Source organism: Pelmatolapia mariae, linkage group LG9, assembly GCF_036321145.2.
Source record: "Pelmatolapia mariae isolate MD_Pm_ZW linkage group LG9, Pm_UMD_F_2, whole genome shotgun sequence".
Lineage (NCBI taxonomy): Eukaryota > Metazoa > Chordata > Actinopteri > Cichliformes > Cichlidae > Pelmatolapia > Pelmatolapia mariae.
Window position 1 is genome coordinate 12,652,237 of NC_086235.1, and position 24,540 is coordinate 12,676,776.

Genomic DNA, 24,540 nt, shown 5'->3' on the forward strand with positions numbered 1-24,540 from the left:
CCTTTTTTCATTATTTGCCTATGAAATAAACTCCCTTTTGGCATTTCTAGGTTAGTCCGGAAGATATTTACATAGTCCTGAGGAATATGTAAATGGATATTCCTCAGGACTATGTAAATAACTCGATCACCTTTAAGCCACCTTGGATTGTCAGACTTTGAACCTTACACTGGACTAGCAGATGCCTTTTAAACAACATTTAAACTTTTCACATTAAAAAAAAATATCAACAGAGTCTGTATTATTGCGGGAGCATGATTCTGGATTTCCAACGAGGTAAATGGAGATAAAAAAAAGAAAACGCTTGATGGGGTTTTTGTTCAGGTGAAATGAATGATAGATTGAGCTCTACAGTATTCCCATTATTGAATGATGATACTTTTCACAGGTTTTCTTTGTTTTAAAGAAAACCAACTGAGTCGAAAATTAATGTATTCTAGACTCAAATGTGCCAAGCTGTAGCAGTGCTGCTGGCACAGCTTGGCTGAAACTGGTTCATGCAACAGTTCAACAGTCCCGAAGCATAGCAGCAAACCTATAACAGAATGGCTGAAAAAGAAAAGAATCGAGGTGTTGCAGTGGCTCAGTCAAAGTTCAGACTACAACCCGAATGAAATGCTGTGGTGACTATTAAGAGAGTTGTGCATAAACAAATCCCCACAAACCTCAATCAACTGAAACAACACTGTAAAAACCAGTGGGCCAAAATTCTCTGCAAGCTTTTAAATCCTTTAGGTCTACTTTCTTTTTCACACTGCTGTAGAACCTTTTACAGACTGCTCTATCAAGGCAGAAAAACCAACTTGACAAAAACCTCATCATTACATATCCATAAAAAGTTCTTTGACTTTCTCCTGCACCACAAGATTCAGTCATGTTTGATCTTTGCACTTTATACAGCCAATTTGCAATTAATCAGATCATATCAAGAAATGTTATGCCTTGGATTTTCCCTCCTCTGGGCTCCACCAACCCGATCTCTGCAACAGCACAATAAACACATTCAGTGATGAAAGTGTTTATCTATAATAGACCAGGACGGTCCTTCCCAACAGTTGAGACCTGTGTGTGTGGGTTGCATTTGCATAGTTTGAAATATATAACAAGCTTTCAGTTTGAGCCTCTTCATTTTACTACCCAGGCACACAGCAGGTCAGTGTAACAAGCCTGGCGATCACTGTGCTTTGCTGCAATAAATGTGAACAGCCTCAGTTGAAGAGCACATCCTGAGAGAAAGGTAGGTTGAATGTGTCATAATGACTTCAAACATACAGAAGCACACACACATAAACACACACACACACCTATCCTTGTCTTTGTTACATTATAGGGCCACCTGCATCGTGGGATCCAACTTTTCTGTTGGTTGTAAAGCACTGAAAAAAATCAGGCAATATCTCAGAAAAGACCTAAACCAAGCTGTCACTTCAAATGATCAATCAAAGTAGAGTTATTAGACCAGACTAGAAACCGCATTCTGGGAACTTGTCAGGTATTTTGTAATTAAACAAAATTCGATTAAATATAAAAGTTATTTTCTTTGGTCCCCATACTTATTCTGGTTCCCACCCCATGACTGTGCTAACAGGTCCTTGTCCCCACAATGTAATAAAGACAAACACACACACACAGAGGCTGAAACTCATTTTACTTCTCTGATGCTGGGTCGGGTTCCACTCTGGGAGGAGTTTTCTGTCTCGCAAGCCAATCAGGACAAGCGGAAACAGGTCAGGTAGCCGAAGAGGACCTCAGAGAGCGCACAGGCAAGGCAGAGCAGCTACGCACACCAGGAGGTAAGAAAGCACACACTCATTCATAGCCTCATGCGCACCTTTAACTCTGTGGGATCACAGGTCTCCTCTGGGCTTCTGGTTGTACATCAGTGTATAAACGCAGATATACCAGCATGACTGCTTCTTTCTGTGTGTTTGTGTGCGTCAGGGTAGAAATAGGCCAGTCCCATTTTAGTCACTGAGATTAGGAAAGGGTGTTTTCGGGACTCAAGTGTCAGGGTTTGATGAAGAGCTAAAAATTACCATGCATCTCATCTCTGAATGCCATATAAACAGATAGTTTTGAGTTTCATGAGTAAAATGTTTTATTTTCTGAATGAAGCTGCAGTGAAAATATTTTACTCTTTGGAACATTTTGCTACATGAGTAGATTAAAAAAAAAAATCCAGATGCTTAAATCAGTGACCTCACTTCTCATTATGAATGAATGAATATCCTATAATCTAGCAGACAGTTTCATGGTTCATTCTTAACTGGAGCATTTTTCTGCAATTGTTTAAAACCTTAAAAGCAATTTGAAATTAGGGATCAAGTCATCATAAATATTGTTGAATGAGATTGAATTATTGAGTTATTGGCAGACAAGCTGGATCGTAATTTTTTTAAATGAAGTTTGGTCCTAATGTGAGTCCCTTATTTTTTGGCAATCAGAACATTTGAAACTGTTATCAAAACATAGGAGACACATCAATGAATACAATATATGAGAGCTTCTGATTCATGCTGAAATGCCCTGAAGGTACATATCTATTTCACATTATTTCCCTGTAAATATAACTTAAGTTAATGTTTGCATCAGCAAATATCATAAAAGCAGCCATAACAGAAGCTGGCAACATTGTGTTTGATTGGTTCATGGTTAAAGCGTCAGATTTTTAAATGGTGTTTGGCCCTGAGTCAGGTACGAGAAAAATCATCTTTTTAAAGTTTACAAAGATTTCACACTTACATGTTTTACTTTCTACTAGCGTTTGCTCACTTGATCTCACTGTAGCTTAAAAATATGTAAATATCATATATGCAGACAGTGCTGCATTTCAGTGGTCTGCATTTAAAATTTTCAAAAACTTTTGGATCTTATTTGAAGAGTTTTAAAATGAGTGTGGATTATGAATTAATACATGTAAAAAGTGTTAAAGTCTCTATGGTCTTGGAGTTAAATGTGTTTTGCTGCTCCTGACTAATCTTGTAAATGTAGTTTAAAAAAGAACCCTTTAAAATCTATGCAAATTAAGCTGTTTCCAGTGCTCAGTGCGTCTGTTTGACTGTGTTTTGGTCCGTCGCTGTGTGTGTCCATGTGAGCATAGATAGAAAGCAGGTCCCTTCTGTGTATCACTCGTCTATTTATAGTGAGAACAAATCCCAGATATGAGAGGAATCCTCCTACCACTTACAAGGCAAAGAGAGAGAGTTAGTGAGTGTGAAAGAGGGAGAGGGCAGAGAGAAGGAGAGAAAAGAAAGGAAGAGAAAGAGATGGAGAGAAGACAGGCAAATAGTGCGTGAGGAGTCAAATAAACAAGAGCAGTGGGTGTAAAAAAGCAAACATCAGAAGAAAGAGTTGTTTCATCGACTGGTAAGTTCAGTCTCCTTTACATAATGTTATGTCTATGTGCTGTGTTTTTATTGGCATGACGGTTGATGGCATTACTGTCAAAGTCATTCAGCTTTCTGTGGCTTTTTAAAGGATAATTATGTAAGTTTCTAAGGAGAACTCAGAGGATGGCACGGAAAAAATTAAGCCAAATTCTTTATTGAGTTTGGTTATTCAGCAATTGATGTACTGCATTTATTCTTAATAAATCAACAGCCAGCAACTTGGGAAATAAAATGATAAGGTAAAATCAAACCTTATCTGATTCATTATTTTGGGAAAGAGGAGGATTTGAAGGATTTGAATGGGATGCAAGATACAGTGTCAGTGTCCCAAGGTCAGCCTACCTTCGCAATCACTGGAAATTCTTAAGTTTCCAGCCATGAAAGTCGAAGGTCCATTAAACCTCAAAATGTTTTCACCTTGCAGAATCAGACTGGTGATGGTCAGAGGGCCCGGTGGCGCCAGTGTCCGGCAGCCTCGCCTCTGTCAGTGCACCCCAGGGTGGCTGTGGCTACAGTGTAGCGTGCCATCACCAGTGTGTGAATGTGTGTGTGAATGGGTGGATGACTGGTTGTGTAAAGCGCTTTGGGGTCCTTAGGGACTAGTAAAAGCGCTATACAAATACAGGCCATTTACCATTTACCATTTTGCAGAATCAGACTTTATGCTAAGCCAATCATCTCCTATTAAATATTAAGCGTACAGATTTAAGAGCGGCTTTGATCTTTCTGTTACACTCTTGGCAAGAAAGGAAAGAATTTTATTTAAAGTTAGAATGAATTGTTTTATGCATTATTTATGTTGGTATTTCACACATGAGTTTGAAACTGTTATTGTGTTTCATATCTGTAGTCAAAGTGAGACAAACTTACATGCACAGCTGCACCTCTTTAAAGTTTTATTGATGTTCAAGCAACAACATGCAGGCATACAGACTTTTTCACAGGTTTCATGAAATAAACTGGCATACCAATGTGTTGCATCTGGTTTAAAAAACCTGAAAGCATAAATAATATATCCACCTGTGCCTCTTTGCCTCGTTGCATGACAGACATGAGTGTGCAAAGTGAAAGGGCTTTTCAGACTCTGCAGTGTGGCGTCACTGAGGCGGCTGCTACGGGCAGCCAACATTAATATCATCACGTAGTGGAAATGTGTGTACTGTGTATTTCAGCGGGGTCCATGTTTTTACTCACAAGGACAGAAAAGCTTTTTCCTTCCTTCGTTTTGTTGTACAAAGAGAAACCAGTGGACATCTGGCCCTCTTAGCTACTAGGAGATAAGATAAATAGGCCGTGGAAACTTTAATGATAGTTAACCACTTGTTGCTTGGAGTGGATTTGTAGTTTATTTATAGTTAAAAGCAGGGGAGCAAGTAAAAAATAACTGCAAAGTGGTGAGAGACACTTTTGTTCCATTTGAAAAGACCCATGTAAGTGATCCTTAAAAGACACACAGACGTGTTTCTACTTCAAGAATGAATGATTGTTAGGTGGAGGAAACAAAGACAGATTTCTGACCTTTGACAAGGAGACTAAAGTTTTATTTTTAATTGCTGTTTGGTTGTGTTAAGAAATCTTGGTTTAGCTTACTTCTAATCTCAACCATATTTGGTTTGGAAAGCCATCATCTGGGTTAAAATACTCCCTTATACAACATTAAACATGTGCTAGTACGCTTCACTTCCTAGATTACCAGAGTGCTCAGTTTCACCCCATCTAAACAGGCTTTAGTGACATCTCTGTTTTTTCTTATAGGAGTCAGTCAACTTTGGAGGATGTGAGATATTAGTGAACCAATTGTTAGTGAACAAATAATACTGATTTGTGAATTAGTAATGACATCAAAGTACAGCACCATTGTAGTGAAAGGTTACACAGTCAGACCACCACCACTTGCAACTGACTATGCTGCTGATAGATAGGGCCGCTTTGGAGTAAATGGATGCATAACTACTAGACAGGAGCATAACCTCGTTCAGTACAAGCACATAGACTCTGACCTACATGGGATAAAAACCCAATTGGTATTAGCACTGCTAGTGTTAACCACACTCAGGCTATTTTCTTCCTTTTAGACTTTTTGATTTGTCTTAATTTAGGTTTAACTGATTAGGATATAGACAACATTGTTTTTAGCATTTTATAGTTAATCCTTGTTAGCAGGACATGTCCATGTCCTAGCGCAGAGATTCTGATAATGTCAGCCCCTGATGGGCCAAGAAGGTACTGTAGATGGGTCGCAGTAATAAAGATTCAATTTGAAATTACTCCATGTGTACAATTTAATATTTCTATATTTTTATTTATTTATGTAAAAGTGATTTTTATTTCAATTTTTATATGAATAAAGAATTTTATATTAAAACTGGTAGGTGCTGGTTAGTTTTTATATTACTCACTACTCTTACCTAAACTTACCACTCTATATTGCAGTCTATGTCGCAGTGTCAAGTGGGTCACACATTGGCTTTACCACTTCACAAACAATTTGGTGGCACCAATGGGAATTTTTGGTTTTTAAGTGGGCTGCAGCATTCTTGACTGTAAGAATGGCTGCTCAATAGATTTCAGTGGAATTGGAGGCAAGCAGAGTTAATCCAGCCGCTACAGACGCAGTGACAGCTATGGCCACACATGGCAGTAATTGAAAAGATAGTGGAAACACACAATAAGATAAGCTTATGACACACAACACTGTTTGAGATGAAAGGAGCAAGATTGCTTGCAATTTCCTACACTTTAATTGATGTCTATTTTTAGATTGCACTAAACAACCAATACGTGCCTTGCTTGCCCCGGTAAAACACTGCTGTTTCTTTCGTAGGTTCTGCTCGTGTTGTGATATGAATACAGTTGGCTGAAGAAAGTTCATAGCAGTAAATAGCAGGTAGTGAAGCAGCAGACTGGAATTTTGAAGAGTTACCCTCTTCAGCTACAACTTTATAGCAATACAAACTGTACAAAACTGACGTTTATCATTCACACTGCTGTGTACCATGTTACATTACCAAACTACAGAATCTCCAAGAAGAAATTTGACAGTAGTGGCAGTAGTAATTTTTCTATTTAGCCTTTTTTTCTATTTTACCTTTACATCAATCCAAAAGTCATCCCAAAGGTGAAATTGAGGTACTTTTATATTGGCAGTCACTCTGTCTCCCTCTCATGAATGATTCAGAGAACAGTTCCTCTACCTGCTTCACTCCCCAAGAGTCGCTAAGCAACTGAAATGGTATCCCGGGCCTTGAAAACCACAGGAACTGAGTACCAGTGCCCCCAACATGCATGCACATGCACATGCTCACAAGTACACAGAACAAAGATCCAACACACCTGAATGTCTGTGATCTATGCTTCCTGCAGGTCAGCGGACTCACCAGGGGGATTATGTCCAAACCTTCAACCAACGTTAAGGCCCTTCAGGTAAAAGTTTGTTTTTGTTCCATCTGTATGCACAGTAAGGTGGATGTGTCTTCAAAAGGTTGTGTGTTACCTCCTGCATGATATTAACTTTACAAAAGTAAAGGCAGAATAGAAGACAACTGAAATGCACAGTAACTCTTCCTGCTCCTCAATAAAGACAAATTCAGGTTTCCACATTAAAGTATTTATTCATGAAGGCAAATGCTGAGTTCAAACTGTGCATATACATTATCAAGGCGTTGTTAGTGCAGGGTTTTAGCAAGGCGAACATATGCAGAGCAGTTTCTTTGTGTTGGTGGCTTTCTGTGCGTTTCCTCCATCAGCTCACTTCTCATTGTGCTCATTTTCACGTCTAACCATGGGATAGGCATCAGAACAGAGTTTCTTTTTTATTAACAGTACAAACATGAGGTTCACAGTTCAGTTTCCACCAAAGAGTCCATCATCACTTTATTACAAAGAAAAAAAGCAGTGTGACTTCACATTATAAATATTTGGATGATAAAAACCTCTTTATACTTCAGTGTCAGTAGCTTTGCACATTTTAGCTCATCAATAACAAATCTTTTAATTGCCTTAGCTTCAAACATTTTCAAAAGCATACCGTGGGTTGCATTATTAGAGGTTTTCCAGACAGCTATTGTTTTCCATTTATTAATTATTGCCTAAATACCCTTTAATATTCCATCAGATGATGATTTTCTGCGTTTCTTTTTGTTTTTTTAATTAAACTTTTCTCCTTAGCCTCCTCTTAGTGTGTAAGACAAGTCTAGAACTTTCAGGATGTCTATTTGCAACCTGTTGCCAATTCAATTTCAAGTAGCAAAGATCTTGGGAAGAGCCAACACATGCATGGAAGATAGTCATGTAAAGATGATGGTTGTACAAAGTCAATGTAGTCAAAATCAGTTTGCAAATAAGGACAAAGGATTGTAAATTAAACATAATCTGGGTTTTGTTGAATAAAGACAGCTAAAATGAACTTTAATAATCCCATAGAGAAATTCTGCATTGTTACAGAAGAAGCGTGATAATGCCTTGATAGACATAGTTACAGAGAAACATTTGTACCCTTCAAGCTGCAACCATAGGCTGTACTGGTGCATACACGTAAAATACAAATATAACACTAGAATTTAACTTAACAAAAAGTGGAACCAAGACTTTTTGAATGGGCCATTAATAAATAAACCGCATAGCAAACCATAATATTTGTTAGATATCTATATTACAAAATGCCTCAAAAGCAAGCTTCCCTCATAAGCTGTACACAGACATACTTACCTGCTAATTATTGTTAAATAAAACACTAATAAGTACTAAGATTTCACTCACCAAACAGATTTGTTGTACCACACACAGTGGACCACATTATTAAATTAAAATGCTTTGAAGGCACCAACAACACTAATACAGTGGACAGGTCTATATCATGACTTAAATTAATGGAGTTCAGGTGAAGCCTTGCAGAAAGCATCTGGTTGCCTATCTATGACTGGCATGCTACCTATACCTGTAATATTAGAATTACTTGAAAAAACAAACAAACAAACCAAAAAAAACCTGTACAGCTCTTATGAAGGGATGAATTAACTCGAAAGACCCAAAACACCACATGAGTTTTCTATACCAGGGTGCAAATGTTTATTAGTGCCCTAAAGTTGACCATGTTAAACATGTAACTCTATGAGGGACTGAATCACCTTTGAAGCCACCCTCAAGTGGCTTTGGCACCGTCATTTTCCATGTTGCCCTAATATTTCAGCCTCAGGGGTTGCCAGAGATTCAGGAGCATTAGCAACCATGTATGCACTGTATATTGACACAAAGGAAGAAGATGATGTGGAATCAGAAAGGCCAGTGCAAATGCGAGAATATTATAGGGATAAATAAGTCAGCTGAGCATCAGTAAAAGCAGGTTTTCACAACAGACTCTGTTTACAGCTGCTTCAGAGAGCAGCAACAGTTTGACTAAGAAAGCAACTTTAAAAACACTTACGCAAGAAATGGAAACCAGAGGCTGTCTGAGGGAATTCAGTTGTTATGATTTTGAAAACAGTTGACAGTCAAGTAAATTAAGTCAAATTTGCAGTTCAAATCTTAAACTTTCATAAACATCAGTATGGTAATTCAGTTTAACATATTCCTATATAATACAGACATAATGGTACTAGAATGTGGTAGTAACAAGAAAAAAAAAATGAAGTCTGGTTATTGAGCTTATTTGTATGTTTGTTTGTTTGTTTTTCTCTCAACAGGATTAGTCTGTGAGTCTCTTTTCCTTCCATTTACCTGTCAGATACTGAGGTCTTTCTTCTTATCTAGGCTTTCCTTTCATGTTCACATAAAGTTATAATAATAATAACGGCTAGTCAGCAGGCGAGCTTAAAGGATTAGTTCACCTTCAAAAAACATTAACAGAATCAATCAAAATGCGGAGGTATACTGTAGTTCAGTCTCAGCCTCTTCCCAGACTCACAGCTAGTGTTGACTTTATAGGGTATCGTCTCAGACAGCTTCTCTTACACTTCTTCTTCACATACTGTATATGTGGATGTGGTTAGCAACAAGGTTAATGATGATAAATAAGAAGAGGTTTGGAGCTTTGGTGCTGTTGTTTAGATAAAAAAAACAGTCTGAAGTGTGTTGCATAAGCTGTCGGAGAAAGTTCACACATACACTGTACTTTATGCAACAGCTGTGCCCCTACAAAATGTGGAATTTACCAGTGTTTTCTTGCCTGGTTATTGCTAAGACTATTAGAATTATTAAAATGATGAGTAGAAAATATCTTGGATCTAAACTTTATGAGGAATGAATGAAAGACTTGTACATGCCCAGGGAATTTTAAAGAGATCTCTATGGTTTTAGGAAATCAGCAGATGCCTTCAATAAAATCTGCACAGTGGAAAAACATGAACAATACCTATAGCCTGTGAGTATTTTATTAATATCATATGAGGTTAAAACACAGACTTAACCTCTTAATCAGATGTTTAAGTGTTATATTATATCTTTTATGTGTTTCTGTGCTGTACTGAAGAGGTATTGAACAAAAGAACATGCCAAATCACATGTTTTCTAAACTTTAGGTAATCTACAGTTTATCACAGCTTGAACCAGATTTTTAGAACTCTGTATACTTAACTTTGCAATCAGATACATATTTCATTTATGTTTATCTAAACCTCAATTCATTAGTCGGAAAAGCTAAACGCGAATTGCTATAATGGTTTTTCAGTTGGCCAAATGTGGCTTAAAATTTCAGTCCCCATGTTATGTGGGAGCTCAGTCTAGTTGGCTGACTTTATGTCACTTCATGTTATATTACTTTCTTTCATCAAATTACTGGGAGTACTATGAAAACTTACTTGAATCATTAATAGTTTTGTTATTTTTCTTAAAAAATTTGAGAGAAAATCAGGTTACTGAGATATGTATGCTTGGTCTGCTTTGCCCAAATGTCTAAAGCTGTTAAGTTTACTGTCACAGGAAATCAGGGGGGGAAAGCTGATACTAGCGGACATTTAAAATTATTATTGTCAAATACATAAACAAAACTACATAACTACAAAGATAAACTGAAACTGAGATGGTTCATGGGGATCAACTGGGCATTTTCGTATCCAAATAAATCAGGTAAATCTACTGGTTTGCTCTCAAACTTTATGATCTTTTAAAGGCTAGTGGAAAAATAAAAGCCTGAGCTGCAATAAACATTTTTTTCCTATGCATGGGAGGCTCAGATTGAATTACAGCATGTGGTTTTGTTTTCTTGAAAATGGATTTTGAAGCGCAATGACTGAATTTTCATTCTGGGGTAAAATATTCCTTTAATCTTTGGGTTGTGCCAGTGGTGTGCAAGGACATGAATGCTGACAGCACGCCAAGCACAAAGACAGCAAATGATTCCAGCCAAAGCAACGTTACAGTGATACAAACTTCAGCAAACATGCTGCGAATGAGGTGATTTACCTTCCCTCACCAATCTCAAAACCTTAACGTCTGGAAAATATATAACTCTTTCATAGAACAACATCCACAGACATCGTTGACACACATCACACTCCCACTCTGTACAGCTGTACAATGTGAGCTTATATACAATACATTACAGTACAAATACAAAACACATCAAATCCAGGTGGTTGGGCGTTGGGGCAGGCAGCAGTAGAACATCGAGTTAGCAGGTAGATCGTTCTTATCTGTGTGCGTGTGTGTGTTCCTGTCTAGCTATCTTTGTGAGGACTGAAATCTGCATTCTACTATACTTGTGAGAACCAACAGTCACTTGTGAGGACACACACACCTGTCCTCACAAGTTTGAAGGCCTTTTTGAGGCTCAAAATGTGGTTTTAGTGTCAGGGTTACAATTAGGTTATGGTTAGGTTTAGGGTAAGGGTCAGGCATTCATTTTTAATGGTTAGGGTTAGGGTAAGGGGCTAGGGAAACCATTATGTCAATGAAGGTCCTCACTAAGATAGCTGAACGGGCTTGTGTGTGTGTGTGCATGCATGTGTGTGTGTGTGTGTGTGTGTGTGTCTGTCTGTCTGTGTTTAAGCATGTGTCTCCCAATTTTCATAAAAACACAAGTCCCTTTTTAGGGACATGATGATAACGAGGAAGCAGTGGCCATAATCAAAACATCGGGTTTTGAGGAAACAGCAGGAGCCTGCACGCACACACACACACACACACAATCACGTACATAACCCAGAAAGTTGAGTATCAAGTGTTGAAAGGGTCTCATTGGCTGTTTTCGCTGTCATTCAGGCTAATTTGAACATCCCGATGGGAGCTCTGCGTCCAGGGGCGGGACATCCTGTCAAGAGGAGAGAGGACACAGTAGAAACAGAAGAGGTGAGATAACACATTTCACACCCAGTCCACTGGTCTGCATTTTCCTCATCCCCACTCTACCCACACCTTAATGCCAGTGGGCAAACAGACACAAACACAGCTTGTGGAGCTGATGCTTTTTTTTTTTCACATTGTGGTCATATTTAAATTGTAAATGCAACATACGCATGACCACCTCATGGATCTGCATATATTTACAACTTGAATTTTCCTGACCCAAATGAGCTGAATATGGATACAAATGTATTTTAATATCGTCTTGAAAACTAAAAAGTAAACGCAAACATTTCCTAGTTTGGCTCTATTCCACTTTTGTGCTTCTAATGTAAGCTTTTATTGTACAATTAGAGGTTCTTACTAACTACTGTGTAAGTGTTGCTGAGTTTTACATATTTAAAAGGCCAATCTAGGGAATGGCTTTGCAAATTACCTTGGGCTATAAATGCTGTAGTGTGTGGTATGGTAATAAAAGAAACATTTCCTCAACTTTGTTTACTTATTCTAAGCAGATTTTATTTTGTGATCACTTTATAACACAATATAGTATAATATAAGATATAACAAAAAACTACAAAATTAATTTCCTGAGAACTGCATTTAATTGACATTAAAAAGGAACTAGCAAGCTACTTTCTAGCTACATATTTTTATTCTTATTTTACCCTTACTTATCTTATATTGGCCTTCTGTGAGGCTCCTAAGTTAATCCTCTATCGGAAACAGGTAGTTTTTAAGGCCTTCCCTAAAAGCCCACATTGTTATGAATAGACAGCTTAAGCAGCAGCTTCATTTGCAATCTGTCCCTTTATAAGATGATGAAGTTTCTCTTTAAATATATGTAAAAGTAATGCTGCCATCACCTCACACCCAATTTCTTTTTTAAATCAGGATCCTTCACCTCCAAGCGCTGCAGCCCAGTCACCAGAGGAGAAGAAATTGCCAGGAGCAGTGAAGCTACCTGGGCCTGCTGTTAACCTTTCAGAGATACAAAACGCCAAGAGTGAACTACGATGGGTCACCAAGGAGTAACATGTAGGTTTGATTGATTATTAATACACTATAATAAGGAAAATTATTTTTTTAAAATATTATATAGGATGTGCAAGTCAATCTCTAAACTTCCATAAAGTTAAGTTTTTAATGTAATGTAATCTTTAAAAGGAAAAATTCCAAAACCAGGAAGAAAAACACTAAAACTATATTTTAAATTAAATACAGTACCAGTGGTATTGTAGCTTTAGTTTTTGAGTAGGTACACAGTACTTAAAAACAGTAAAAAGTCTGATGTCAATCACGTTTGCAAGTATGTTTGTGCATTGAGTTATAAGGAGCTTAAATTCAAAATAGGGACTATTTGTATAATTTCTACTTGTCCCTTACCTGGTAATATGCGTACTTATCAGAACCCTTTCCTGACAGCACTAAAGTTTCCATCGATACTATGTAACAGCTGCTTATTTTAATATTGAATATTTAATGCAGGTCTTTTGTGTGATCCGTGATGTAGATAGGCTGGGTTTATAAAGTCCAGAGTAAAAGATGCAAATTGCAACCAAACTACTGAAAGGAAGCACAAAGATGACAAACTGCAAGTACTTTGTGGAGGATGCAAATCCAGTTTGAGTGCAAGAAAAAAGTAAATAATTTGCTAACTCAACAAACACAAGTGTACATATAAAGAGAGAGAAGCATACTGTGTTTGATGTTACTGAGAAAAGTGAAGAACACTAAGGTTAAAGTCCTCCACAGTTAACATTTGAGACATGTCTACAATTCCTGTCCAATTCAGATTTTTCCATTTAATTCAAGTTTATTTATATAACACTAAATTGCAACAACTGTCACCTCATTGCATTTTGTAGTAGAAGGAAGAGACTATACAAATTTCTGGAGAAAACTCAACAATAAAAAAAACCCTATGAGTAAGCACTTTGTGAAGCTGTGAAGGAAAAACTCCCTTTTAACAGGAAGAAACCTGCAATAGAAACGGGCTCAGCCATCTGCTGTGACTGCTTGTTGACTGAGGGGAAAGAAAAAAGCAAAGGCAGACAGGAGAAAACACAAGCTAAGAGAGAGAGAGAAGACAAAACTGTAATGACACACTGCAGCGGTATGTAAACATGTGGGGAGTGAAATAAGGTGAGAGAAGAAGTGCTCAGTCCACCACACAAAGTCCCACAGCAGCAGTAGTGGCTCAGATCCAGCCCTAACAATAAGCTTTATCAAAAGTAAAGTTTTTAGTCTATTTTTAGAAGTAGAGAGGATGTCTGTCTCCCAAATCCAAACTAGGAACTGATTCCCTTAGGAGAGAGTCCTGAAAGCTGAAGGCTCTGTCTCCCATTCTACTTTTAAAACTATAAGCAAGCCTGTAAAGTGCTCTGTTAGGATAATATGGTACTAGGAGGTGTTTAAGATATGATGGGATGACGAAATGAAGAGAAGAAATGAATTTGTGAACTAGCTTTTTAGTATCACTCTGAGACAAATTGTGTCTGATTAGAGCATTTATGCAAGGTCATAAATCTTAAATAATACAAGAAAGCAGCCTTGTAAAATATTGCCTAAGGGAAGCATGTTTAATGTAAATGATACTGGACCCAGCACAGGACCCTGTGGAACTCCAAAACTGACTTTAGTGTGTGAAGACAGTGCATTTCCTTTAACATATCCTAATCTCAGTAGTAAAATACTGTGGTCAGTGATACTGTATCAAATGCTGCACTGAGGTCTCACAGGACTGCAATTTAAGAATTTTTGAAATAAGGAAGGTTAGAGATAATTAACAAAGACAGCTGGGTCAAGTAAAGGCTTTTTACAGTAGTGGTTTCATTACAGCTACCTTGAAAGCTTAAAGTACATATTCTGTTGATACAGATACTGTGATCATGTTTAAAATTGCATCAATTATTGGTAAGATTTCTTTGTACAATCCTTTTGGAATTAGATCTAATAGAAGTAGACTTTTTTTGTTTGGTACATCTAGGTAAAACTAGTGTAAGTCTTGCAGTAAATCCTATATTCATTGGGGTTTTAATATTCAGTTTTATCGAGGCTATCTGAAAGTGTTACTGAGTGTGGTTTTGCAAGTTAGGGTAAACTTGACCTCATTTCTAGCTCTGTACTTTTCATTCTTGGACTCTACCAGAGTAGGTTTACATCTGTCTTGGTGCAACTCCTCAGTTAATCCACTGTCCTCTTCCTTTAATGCCACCTTTCCTTGAAGTCAGCACTTGGCTGCCTTTGTTTCTGCAAACAAAAGTTACTTCTTGTAGAGTCATAAAACAAACTGTAAACCTCCTAGAAAACATAATTAAGCATTCTTGAATCAGCAGCTTCTGAGAATCTGACCCAGAAGATGAGAGTGAAAAACGCAAACATCCACAAAAATGAAGATGATAGGAGAATGTTTCCATTTGGTAAATATTATGCTCATTACCTTGTAATTGTGGAATAAAACAGTGGATTTAGTCTTTTAATCACAAGCTCTATAAAAACAGTGTCTACATATGTCCCTTTTAATAGGTGAGGGAAATTTTCTGAAATGCTGACTGGACTGAAAACACTGGATACAGAGATACGTATAGTATAGTGCTTTTCTGCTGTTGCCAAGTGCTCATGATCACTTTTACCATATTAAAATCAGCTTACAAGAGTTGCTTAGTTAAATTTAAATACGCTATTTGTCTTCCATGAAACAGTGGTCACAAGCCATTCAGCCTGAATATTAATACAACACATCATTTCAGCGACATAAAGCTAATTACACCTTCAGCTATTCACTTGTCTACATAACTTTTTATACATCTTCATCTTTTAGCATTAGCCTAGCTGAAAGTTGAGCTGCATTCTGAGATTTGTTTTTAAACAAAATACTTCTCCTTGAAGCAGTTCGGGTTTCTAGGGTTTAATCCCAGCTTTTTTAACCTCCTCCTAGTGTAGCCAGCTGTCGGTCACTGCGGCTAATTAAAGAATGGATAAGCAGTGAACAAACTTTCACAGTTGGAGCAGGTGGATGGGAGCTATGTGCCTGAGGTGACCATATTAGGGAGATCCACTCTCACTAACATCACAAAGGGCCAAAAGCAGAAAAAAACAGCTGGAGGCCAACTGTTTAGAGCAGTTTGAAGCCTGAGCTTACTTGGACTCATGCTGACCCTTACTACTTGAAACTCTGACCGTGTTTAATATGAGAATCCTCACTATATAACCACTATGTTAGAAGGGTTATGTGCAGAGTTGATAATGTCTCCAAACTGTTTGAAGAGTTCATGAATGACCACAAGAGACACCTGTAAGAATATCAAACACATCTTTGCCTAGAGCAAAGATATGCAGAGTTAAAAAGTCATACTGGCATCTTGCAACAATTACAGTCTGTGATATAGTGTCTTTTAATAAATATTTAGCGCTGCTTTATTTTTATTTTTACTTTTTTACCTCAACTTTGCACACACTGATATTAGCTAAAGTATGTCTCTTTGATGCATGGTAAGAGAATAAATGGTGCTATTGTATATCTTTTACACCCTACCCTAACCGGATACTCAAATTAGTCTACTCATATCTCTGTAAATGTGTGCTAAATGGTGAGGCATTGATCTTGTATGATGCTGGTGAGGATACGCAATAATTACTTGCAGTAGTCAGAGTTCACCACATGGAGTCAGTGTGGGCCACTCAGTCTTTGTTTGGGTCAAGCAGTGTGTGTGTTGATGCCTCTGTGTGTGTGTGGGCTGGACGGGTTGAGTCAGATGCTATATTTATACTTTATGGGTGTGTGTGTGTTTTAGAAAATGAGTGTGAGCGCTGAGTGGCAGTCTGTGCTGCAACTTTCCCAGCGGGACACAGAAACCACAATATCCAAGCACTGCAGCTGCTGTGCCCAGCCCAAGCCACGTGGGTGTGCTGTGTAGGTGTTCTAAATGAGGGAGAGAAGAGATGGAATAACAAAAGCAGAAGCTGGTTTAAGTTTTAACATGGAAAATTATTCCAAACAGCAACAACAACAGCAGCCACGTACTAGCTGTTTAGTATTCTGCACAAGGGAAACAGAAAAATAACGTAAATTTAAACTGGTTTTACTTCATAATAGAAGTTCATAGATATTTATTAGCTTGCATCTACATAAACTATATAAACACTATCCTCATACATCTGTTATCATGATTATTGTTATTTTTGTTTATCAGTTCTTTATGCAGTTTATAAAGAACACACTATGGAGACTCTTTTGATACAGCACCTCCAGCAATTTTCATTCCAGTGTTCACCTGAAAGTCAAACCCATCTGTGTTTGTTTACCATTTTTTCCCAGAGTTGTGGATATTAATCTGCTGCTAAAACTGCCTAGGCTCTTTGGCGAACGGTTTTCCACAAGATTTTGGAAGCTGCCTGCAGGGATTTGCTCTGTGCAAAAAGCATTGGACAGGACTGTGGACACGAAGTTCCACTCAAAACTGGCAAACGCTTTTATTTATGAATCTGGCTTCATGCATGGGGAAACTGCCTTGCTGAAACAGGCCAGAAATTTCCCAAAACTGTCGGCACAGAGTTGGATCACTTTATTAACTAAATTATCATTGTTTACAGCAGCATTATGAATTTCCTTTACAGGAGCGAATGGGCCTCAATTTACGAAACAGAACCCCAGATGTGAAGTAGAGAAAAGCATGGCTGTCCAAGTACTTTTGGCCAAGAGCTGAGAAGCAAATCTCTGACCAACATTAGCTGAAGACAAAAAATCAAAGCAAAACTTCAATGGATATCTTGTTTATTACTTCAAGAATATGAGGCAGGCTTTTTGAAGGGTCAGCACTGCTAATTGCGCATGAGAACGTTTCTATATTTCAGCTACCAGTAGTAAACTGGCCTTCTCCTCATCGTCTAGAACGTCACAGACAGTCTGTCAGGGGTCGGCAGCTCTGAGACGGCTGATAGCAGCCAAAGAAAATCTCTCACCATGCCTTTATCTGCCTGTTTTCTTCCAGGATTCTCCAGCCAGGCGGAGAGGAAAGCAGATAATCTTCATAGACACAGACTTGCCCACTGACTCTGAAGAATGGCAAAATACAACCCCAATCCCAACATGTTTGGAGATACTAATGCCTCAGTTTTTATAAACTCTCCTCCAATCAGTAGTTTAAAAGAAATATTTATTTATCTTTCCAATTAAATCATAATTTATACAACAATTTCAAATATTCTTGACAGTCTTGCTTCAGATAATATATCATTTACCTGGACTTTTAGAAGTGAGTGACTTCTGTTACAATTACAACATACTGTTTAGCATGTTATCTGCTTTTCTGTTAAGTAGATGGTTAAAAAGGACATTTTATTGACAATGAATATAAATTCGAGGAATCCATCTCAGCAACAAATAAACTCTGTGGCGACACTTCAGCTGTTCACCACTGATTTATATTGATACTTTATATTGATACAATAATGTTTCCTTTGCTAATGTTGTATGTGGGGTTTAAGGTCAGCTGTACTGCTTTTGGGGGGAAATAACCATACGTTTGTTGTTTATTGTGATGTTTCCCAAAATGTCTTGAAAAAACACTGCAATAAATCAAAAAGGTTCTAAAAATCCTGTCCAAACTCGGTTTATCACTTATGCCTCCATCTGTTATAGCAAAAGACAACAGGATTGCAAGTGTCTTAATATTACTGATAGATGCCGATGCTACAGTATTGTTTGGTTTGTTTGTAATGTTAAACGTCTGTATAATAAGAAATGAGATTTCTAAAGACCTGCAGCTGAATAAATGAAAAAAGGGTAATTTTAGCCCATTGCTGAGTGGTTTTAGGCCAATATATCATGTCTTAATATAGATTTTGAGAGTATAAATGTAATGTTACTGTTAAAATGGTGAGGTGCAACCATGTATCATACACAACTAAACTCTTGTGGATATAAATTTAATGTTACTGTGATGAAATAAAAAAAATTATGACACTTTTATAAGGTGTTATAAGTGCATAGAAAAACTGCCAGATCATTTTAGCATGTTTGCTAGGTAAATGCTAGGCAACACAATGACATCATAAAATTTGACATAGATAAGAGCCTTCAGGGGCCTAAGGTGTACCTTTGTGCCATGTTTGGTTGCTGGACCTCTAACAACATGCACAGACAACAATTTTGTGTACTGTAGTAGGTGATCATATGTCTTTCTACATTTACTTAATTATTTTGAAATTAGCCACACTAGTGTGGTGGCATTAGGTCATACAATATCAGTTTCTCAGTTGTAACTTTTGGAGAGCCTGACAGGTTATATTTAGATATTCATGGCCGTAGATCCAGAGAACGAATCCTGACTTTGTTGACCTGACTTTTCTCCTCATGCCAGCATGAGGCTTATATTTGTGTTTTTAAATGAAGCATCTTAGCAGCCGCTGGATGGATTGCTGTAAGGTATGGCAAACATATTCTTGCTCTATTCTTGTCACCAACCAGGTGACAAGAAGAAGATCAGTAGAGATCCACACTGCTAATGCAGTAACATGGGTAAGAGCACACACTAGAACACTATCAGTCATGGATTGGCCTCCCTAGAGGCCAGACCTCAATATTACTTAAGCACTGTGGGGTCATCTTGGCAGAGAACAGAACAAAAGGCAGCAAACATACAGACGAGCTTTGAATGTCCTTCAGAAAGCCTAGAGAACTATTCTTGAAGACTACTTAAAGAAATTACAAGAAAGTTGGGTTAAGGGAGTTCAGTTCTGTGTTACAAAAATAAATGTGGTCATACAAAATATTGACTTTCAAACTTGTTAGCATTGCACAAATTCATTTTTTGCCTGAATTGATATTTTAATAAATCAATGCATGTATCTTATCAAAATACAAAGAAATGGGGGCTGGCTCAAGACTTTTGAAGATTACTGCAAAAAGAAATATTTTTATTGACTTGCTGGTTTTTATTGGTTAACCATTAATAACCTCGTAATCCTGAGGACTTTTGTTATCCTATTTTGACATTTTTCTTTTGTATGTTCACTTTGTAACTGCTGATTAGCCTTGTCCATGTGCGTGTGTCACCTTAGCACTTGACATTAGTCTTGTGTCCTTCTCCTTTAGAAGAAAATATCATCTTCCTGGTGGAGTTGACAGCTTGTGTATATCCGCTAACAAAGACTGCCTAAGCACGACGACAGGACATGACAGTAGTTTTCAGGGTGACATATTTAAAATGGATTATATCCTGGCTGAGACTTCTGGTCTTTTCATGTGGGTGTCAGGAGATTGGCAGTAAACAGAGTGTGACACTGATTTTAAAAAGAAATAGTCTGCTCAACCTGAAACTCTGACAAAACCAAATTAAAACTTCCTGTTTACTGTGATGGAAAATGTAGCCTGGAGTGTTGTTTTCACATTACTTGCAGCGCCTGAAGAGGGGGGGAAAAATGAACTCTGGTATCTCCAGCTGTAATTATTTTTGAATTATGTGCATATGTAATAGGAATTTTTAGGGGGTTTAGGTAGAACTCAGTAGCACGACAATGCACAGACTCACTTTAATCATGACCTAAACCTTCAAATCCTACAGTTTGAATGGGCCACATACCACTGCATTACACCACATATCCATCCTAACATCACTGTGCCCTCTTGAAGACAGATAAATACACACACACAGCAGCTGTAGCTAAGTTTAGCTTCCATCGGGTCACAGTGGAATATTCAGAAACAGTGGTGTAGATTTAACCACCATATGGGAGAATCTGGCATTATGTTGGAAAGATTAAAAACACTTTGTAGCTTTACAAAAAAAAAAGGAAAAAAAAGGTGTGAGTCTGTTTTTTTTTCTCTTTGTGAGTAGCCCGTGTGCTGAATTTTGAACTGGTGTAACCCTTCCATAAAACAAACACACCAACGCGCACAAATACACACTCACCTCAGAGCGTGAGCCAGCATCTATTCAGAGACGGCAATCATAACTCAGAGCAAAACGTACCCTGCAAGAGCTTGTAAAGTGTTCAATAACGTGCTGTTTGCATACTGATGTGCATTTGTTTGTGTATTAGACAAAGAGTGGCACCGCAGAGTAGCTCAGCATTAATGAGATGACAGTAAACACATTAGTTAACTTGTAGCCTGATGCTTCATTATCTCTCTATTCTTTACGCCCACCATCGCCTCCTATCCCTGCATAAAAATAATAGCATGACATCCATCTGTGTGATGTTGACAGGCTGCAGGTCATAAAAAGGTTAAATGCCTCCCAAAAGGGCACGGATAACTCTAATACCAAAAGCCATGAAGTACTTGTGACACTTGACAAATCTTTGACAGCCTGGCAAAACTTCGGCAGGTTTGATATCTACCTTGCGCCGCATCTGCCGAGTTGTGTCTGTGCTACTATTCCTGTCACCACGAGAGTGCAGATTGGTGGCATGCCCTGGAATCTTGGTCCCAGACTGTAGCAGCTGTATTTACCAATGAGTTCATCCACTGGGATAGACACTAAAACCCTGCCAGGCTCCCTCTCGGTCTCTCTGGGTGTGGGGTCAGGGTGTTTATCCATGCATCTCCGTGCTCGCTGGTTGGTGTGTATGATTCACGCGTGTACTTGGGTGATACTCCTCTTGGAAACAAAGAAAAGGGCAGCAGACAAACTCAAAACCAACAGAGCCGGGGTATCAGGGCAAGAGACATGAGGGCTTTGGGATGGTTCATGTTAAAGTGCCAAAAAGGGGGCGGGCTGTAGCATTGTCTGTGTTTGCAGGGGGCCATTATTAACCTCCGCATCATGGTGTCACATGCTCGCTGCTGAAGGCAAAGAAGGACAAACACACAGATGGAGAAAGCTTGCCGAAGGAGACACACTCTTTCCTGCGCCTCTCATTTTCCTGCTCTCCGACTAATATCCAATTCTTTTTACACTTTTTTTGGTGCCGGCTTGTCAGCAACCTCTTTTTTTGACTTCACTCTTCAGCTTTTCCTGTGCTTGCTGTGTTTAATGTTTCTTCACCGCTGCTTCCTGGCTCCTTCCTGGCTCCTTCCTGACAAATCTTTTCCTTTAACTTGCTTTCACTTTTTTCAAAAGTTTCCTTACCTTCCTTCCATCATTTCCACTCTCTTGGATGGATAGCTACTCTGTCCTCTACAGTTCTTCCCACAGAACCGGACTTCTCTCTGGCTTCCAGCGCCTTCGCTCACAGAGGAAGATGTGTGATGTTGTCTTAGAGGCTGGCGGCATATCTTTTCCCTGTCATCGCGCCCTTCTAGCCAGTTCCAGTGACTATTTTTGGGCCCTTTTTGGAGAGACTACTGCAGAGAGATTAGCAGGCTCCATTAGCCTCCCAGCGTTAACACCAGAGGGCTTAGATGCCATTCTGGACTTCCTGTATTCAGGTTGGCTCAGCATCTCACCCTTCACACTTCCTGTTGTCCTGGAAACAGGCAGGTACTTGCAGGTGGAAACAGCTGTGGCAATATGCGAGCGTTACATGACTGATGGTTTAAATGCCAAGAACTGCTGTGACTATGCTAACCTGGCTGAGCGCCACGCCCTCTCAAATGCACTTGAGGCTGCCAATCAAACCATTGCCATGGAGATGGGAAGCTTGATACAAGAAAGCAGGGACGATCTCCTGACGCTGAATATCGAATCACTGTTGGCGGTTCTGGATGCTGATGAGATACCTAGTGTTAAGGAGGTGGAGCTCATAAAGCTGGTTCTGGATTGGCTGGATGATAACGGGCCCCTCCCACTCCTGAAATCAAATCTTTTGTTGAGTCGTTTGCGCTTTGGATTGGTCCCCCCGTCTGACCTCACAAATATCAGCCATGCCCACAGAGCCATGGCCACACCTTTAATAAGGAGCCAGCTGACACGAGCATTCGAGTACCACAGGCTCGGTTCAACTCAGCCCATCAGGCAGAGCCGGCAGACAACGCTTAGAGCATCACCCAATTGCGTGCTTCTTGTGGGTGGTGGGTCCAGCACTGATTGGCCAGAAAAGCAGGTGATGGCGTTCGATCCAAAAAGGAGGAAGTTTTCATCTTTGACTTGTGTTCTCCCGCTGAGACTGAGAAATCCCTGCGTGTGCTCAGTGGGAGGTTTCCTCTTTGTGATTGGAGGAGATGAAGTGAAAGAGGGAGATGAAGATGAGAAAAGGCCTGTTACTGTAGCTACATCCAATCAGGTGTGGCGGTACGATCCTCGCTTTAGTTGCTGGGAGCAGGTGGAGTCCATGCTGGACAGGAGGGCACAGTTCACTTGCTGCATGGTGGAGGATGTTATTTATGCTTTGGGCGGACGACACACACGACCAGACACCAACACACATGCCTCTGTAGCTTCTGTGGAGTTTTATGATATGGCTACAGGAGCATGGAGGAAAGGGCCACCAATGCCTCAGACACTTTACGGCCACGCCTCTGCTGTGCTTGACAACAGCATCTATGTGTCAGGTGGTGTTCCGGGTAACTATAGTTACACTCAGGATGAAAGCAGGGAGAGCAGCAGAGAGGTCTTCTTCTGGGATCTTAAAGGCAGAGTCTGGGAAAAGAGGGCATCCATGTCCATCGCCAGGTTCAGTCATCGCTTGGCAACTGCTCATGGCTACATCTATGCACTGCTGGGGATGTACGAACCCTTCTGTGATATCGAACGATACCATCCACGGTCAGATCACTGGATGCGACTCAAGCCGCTTCTCAATGGCTCCTTCAACTACGGCATGGTATCCACGTCATCTGGGAATCTGCTGGTTTTCGGAGGGAGAAGGTGGAGTAACGGGCAGGAGGTGGTTGTGAAGAGTGTGCTGGAGTATGATACAAAGAAAGATTGCTGGAGAGAGATCTGCCAGCTTCCCAGACCTCTCACTGGGACTGAGTGTACGCTGCTGCCTCTGCCAGACTAAAGAGCACAAAAAGTGAGAAACGTATTTTACAACTGCTGAGAGCCAGTTCCTAAAGTGAGAATTTCACTTTGAGTGGGTGTAATATGGTCTCAAAATGCTGAGCAGATGCTTTAAAATCAACCACAATGTAGTACATTTTACCCCCATTTTCCCCAGGCTGTTTAAAACACAGAAATAAGGATATTGCTCATAGTTGAGCAATAGTCTTTGGGGCCTGTGCTGGAAACTAGGTTAGGGGACATGAAATGTTTACTACTACGGAGCCCTCAACACCTTCCTCAGTTGTAATACTTTTATTTTTTTAATAGTATTTCTGGTCTTTCTGGTCTAGGGAAAAATATCAAAAAACTAGTTTTCTCCTACTAACAGCTAGCCTTAGGCGTGTTGTCTACACTTATTTGCATTTCTATTGAATAGTAAAATGAAATGATACCATTCATACCACTGATAAACACATGAAGGTGTACAGCAACAAAGCAGTTTGGTTAGCTTAGCATAAGGCACACAGCCAAACACAGTATATAATTTTTAACACTTTTATGTCTCCATTAATTAAAGATGTAGCCTAAGGTTTCATTTAGTTCATTTTAAGCTAGCTGTTTTTTCTGTTTCCGGTATTTATGTTAGGCTATGCTAACCTTCTTCAAGATAATCCAAATGTTTCTGATCTAGAGTTATGAGCTTTGTTTGGGATTTTTATATATCTTTTTCCTTAATAGAAACCCTAAAGGTTTTGAATATTTTGTGCAATAGGGGGATAAAGGCTTTTCTTTAAGAAACCTAGCAACTACTTTTTTGTAAGAATCATTTTTAATTTCTGAACGTATACATTCACCAAAGACTTTTTTAGAAACATCTTTCTAATACTGGGTTTGGATCCCTTTTGCCTTCATAACGTTATTCTTCATGGCATAGATTCAACAAGGTGTTGGAAACATTCCTCAGAGATTTTGGTCTATATTGGCATGATAGCATCATACAGTTG

General features: G+C 39.0%; 3 protein-coding genes across 5 annotated transcripts in view; 2 read left to right on the top strand and 1 right to left on the bottom strand.

The window, feature by feature from the left end:
* Positions 1 to 1,764: 1,764 nt before the first annotated feature.
* On the top strand, positions 1,765 to 18,345 carry smpx (small muscle protein X-linked). Of its 2 annotated transcripts, none has more exons than XM_063483776.1 (5): positions 1,765 to 1,793; positions 6,753 to 6,812; positions 11,586 to 11,672; positions 12,561 to 12,704; positions 17,660 to 18,345. In XM_063483776.1, exons 2-4 carry the CDS (start codon positions 6,777 to 6,779, stop codon positions 12,699 to 12,701), a joined length of 264 nt encoding a protein of 87 aa, XP_063339846.1. In that variant the 5' UTR covers positions 1,765 to 1,793; positions 6,753 to 6,776; the 3' UTR covers positions 12,702 to 12,704; positions 17,660 to 18,345. The 2 variants fall into 2 exon arrangements, with proteins under 2 accessions (XP_063339846.1, XP_063339845.1); XM_063483775.1 differs by lacking the exon at positions 1,765 to 1,793 and adding an exon at positions 3,210 to 3,366.
* The window catches only part of cnksr2a (connector enhancer of kinase suppressor of Ras 2a), a 105,652-nt gene continuing 91,074 nt past the window's right edge, over positions 9,963 to 24,540 (bottom strand). For both annotated transcript variants that reach the window (XM_063483773.1, XM_063483772.1), the window contains one exon: positions 9,963 to 11,634. In XM_063483773.1, the coding sequence (XP_063339843.1) occupies positions 11,582 to 11,634 (53 nt within the window). In that variant the 3' untranslated portion in view covers positions 9,963 to 11,581. The remainder of the gene's footprint in view (positions 11,635 to 24,540) is intronic.
* On the top strand, positions 21,771 to 23,555 carry LOC134634045 (kelch-like protein 34). Its single transcript, XM_063483079.1, has one exon. It carries the CDS (start codon positions 21,771 to 21,773, stop codon positions 23,553 to 23,555), a length of 1,785 nt encoding a protein of 594 aa, XP_063339149.1.

What these genes read in the sequence shown, in the direction of transcription:
- LOC134634045 (XM_063483079.1), top strand. Translation starts at nt 21,771, where the DNA reads ATGGATAGCTACTCTGTCCTCTACAGTTCTTCCCACAGAACCGGACTT.
- smpx (XM_063483776.1), top strand. Translation starts at nt 6,777, where the DNA reads ATGTCCAAACCTTCAACCAACGTTAAGGCCCTTCAG. An exon ending in CCAACGTTAAGGCCCTTCAG is followed by an intron (nt 6,813 to 11,585) that starts GTAAAAGTTTGT and finishes GCTGTCATTCAG; the next exon opens with GCTAATTTGAACATCCCGAT. An exon ending in ACACAGTAGAAACAGAAGAG is followed by an intron (nt 11,673 to 12,560) that starts GTGAGATAACAC and finishes TTTTTAAATCAG; the next exon opens with GATCCTTCACCTCCAAGCGC.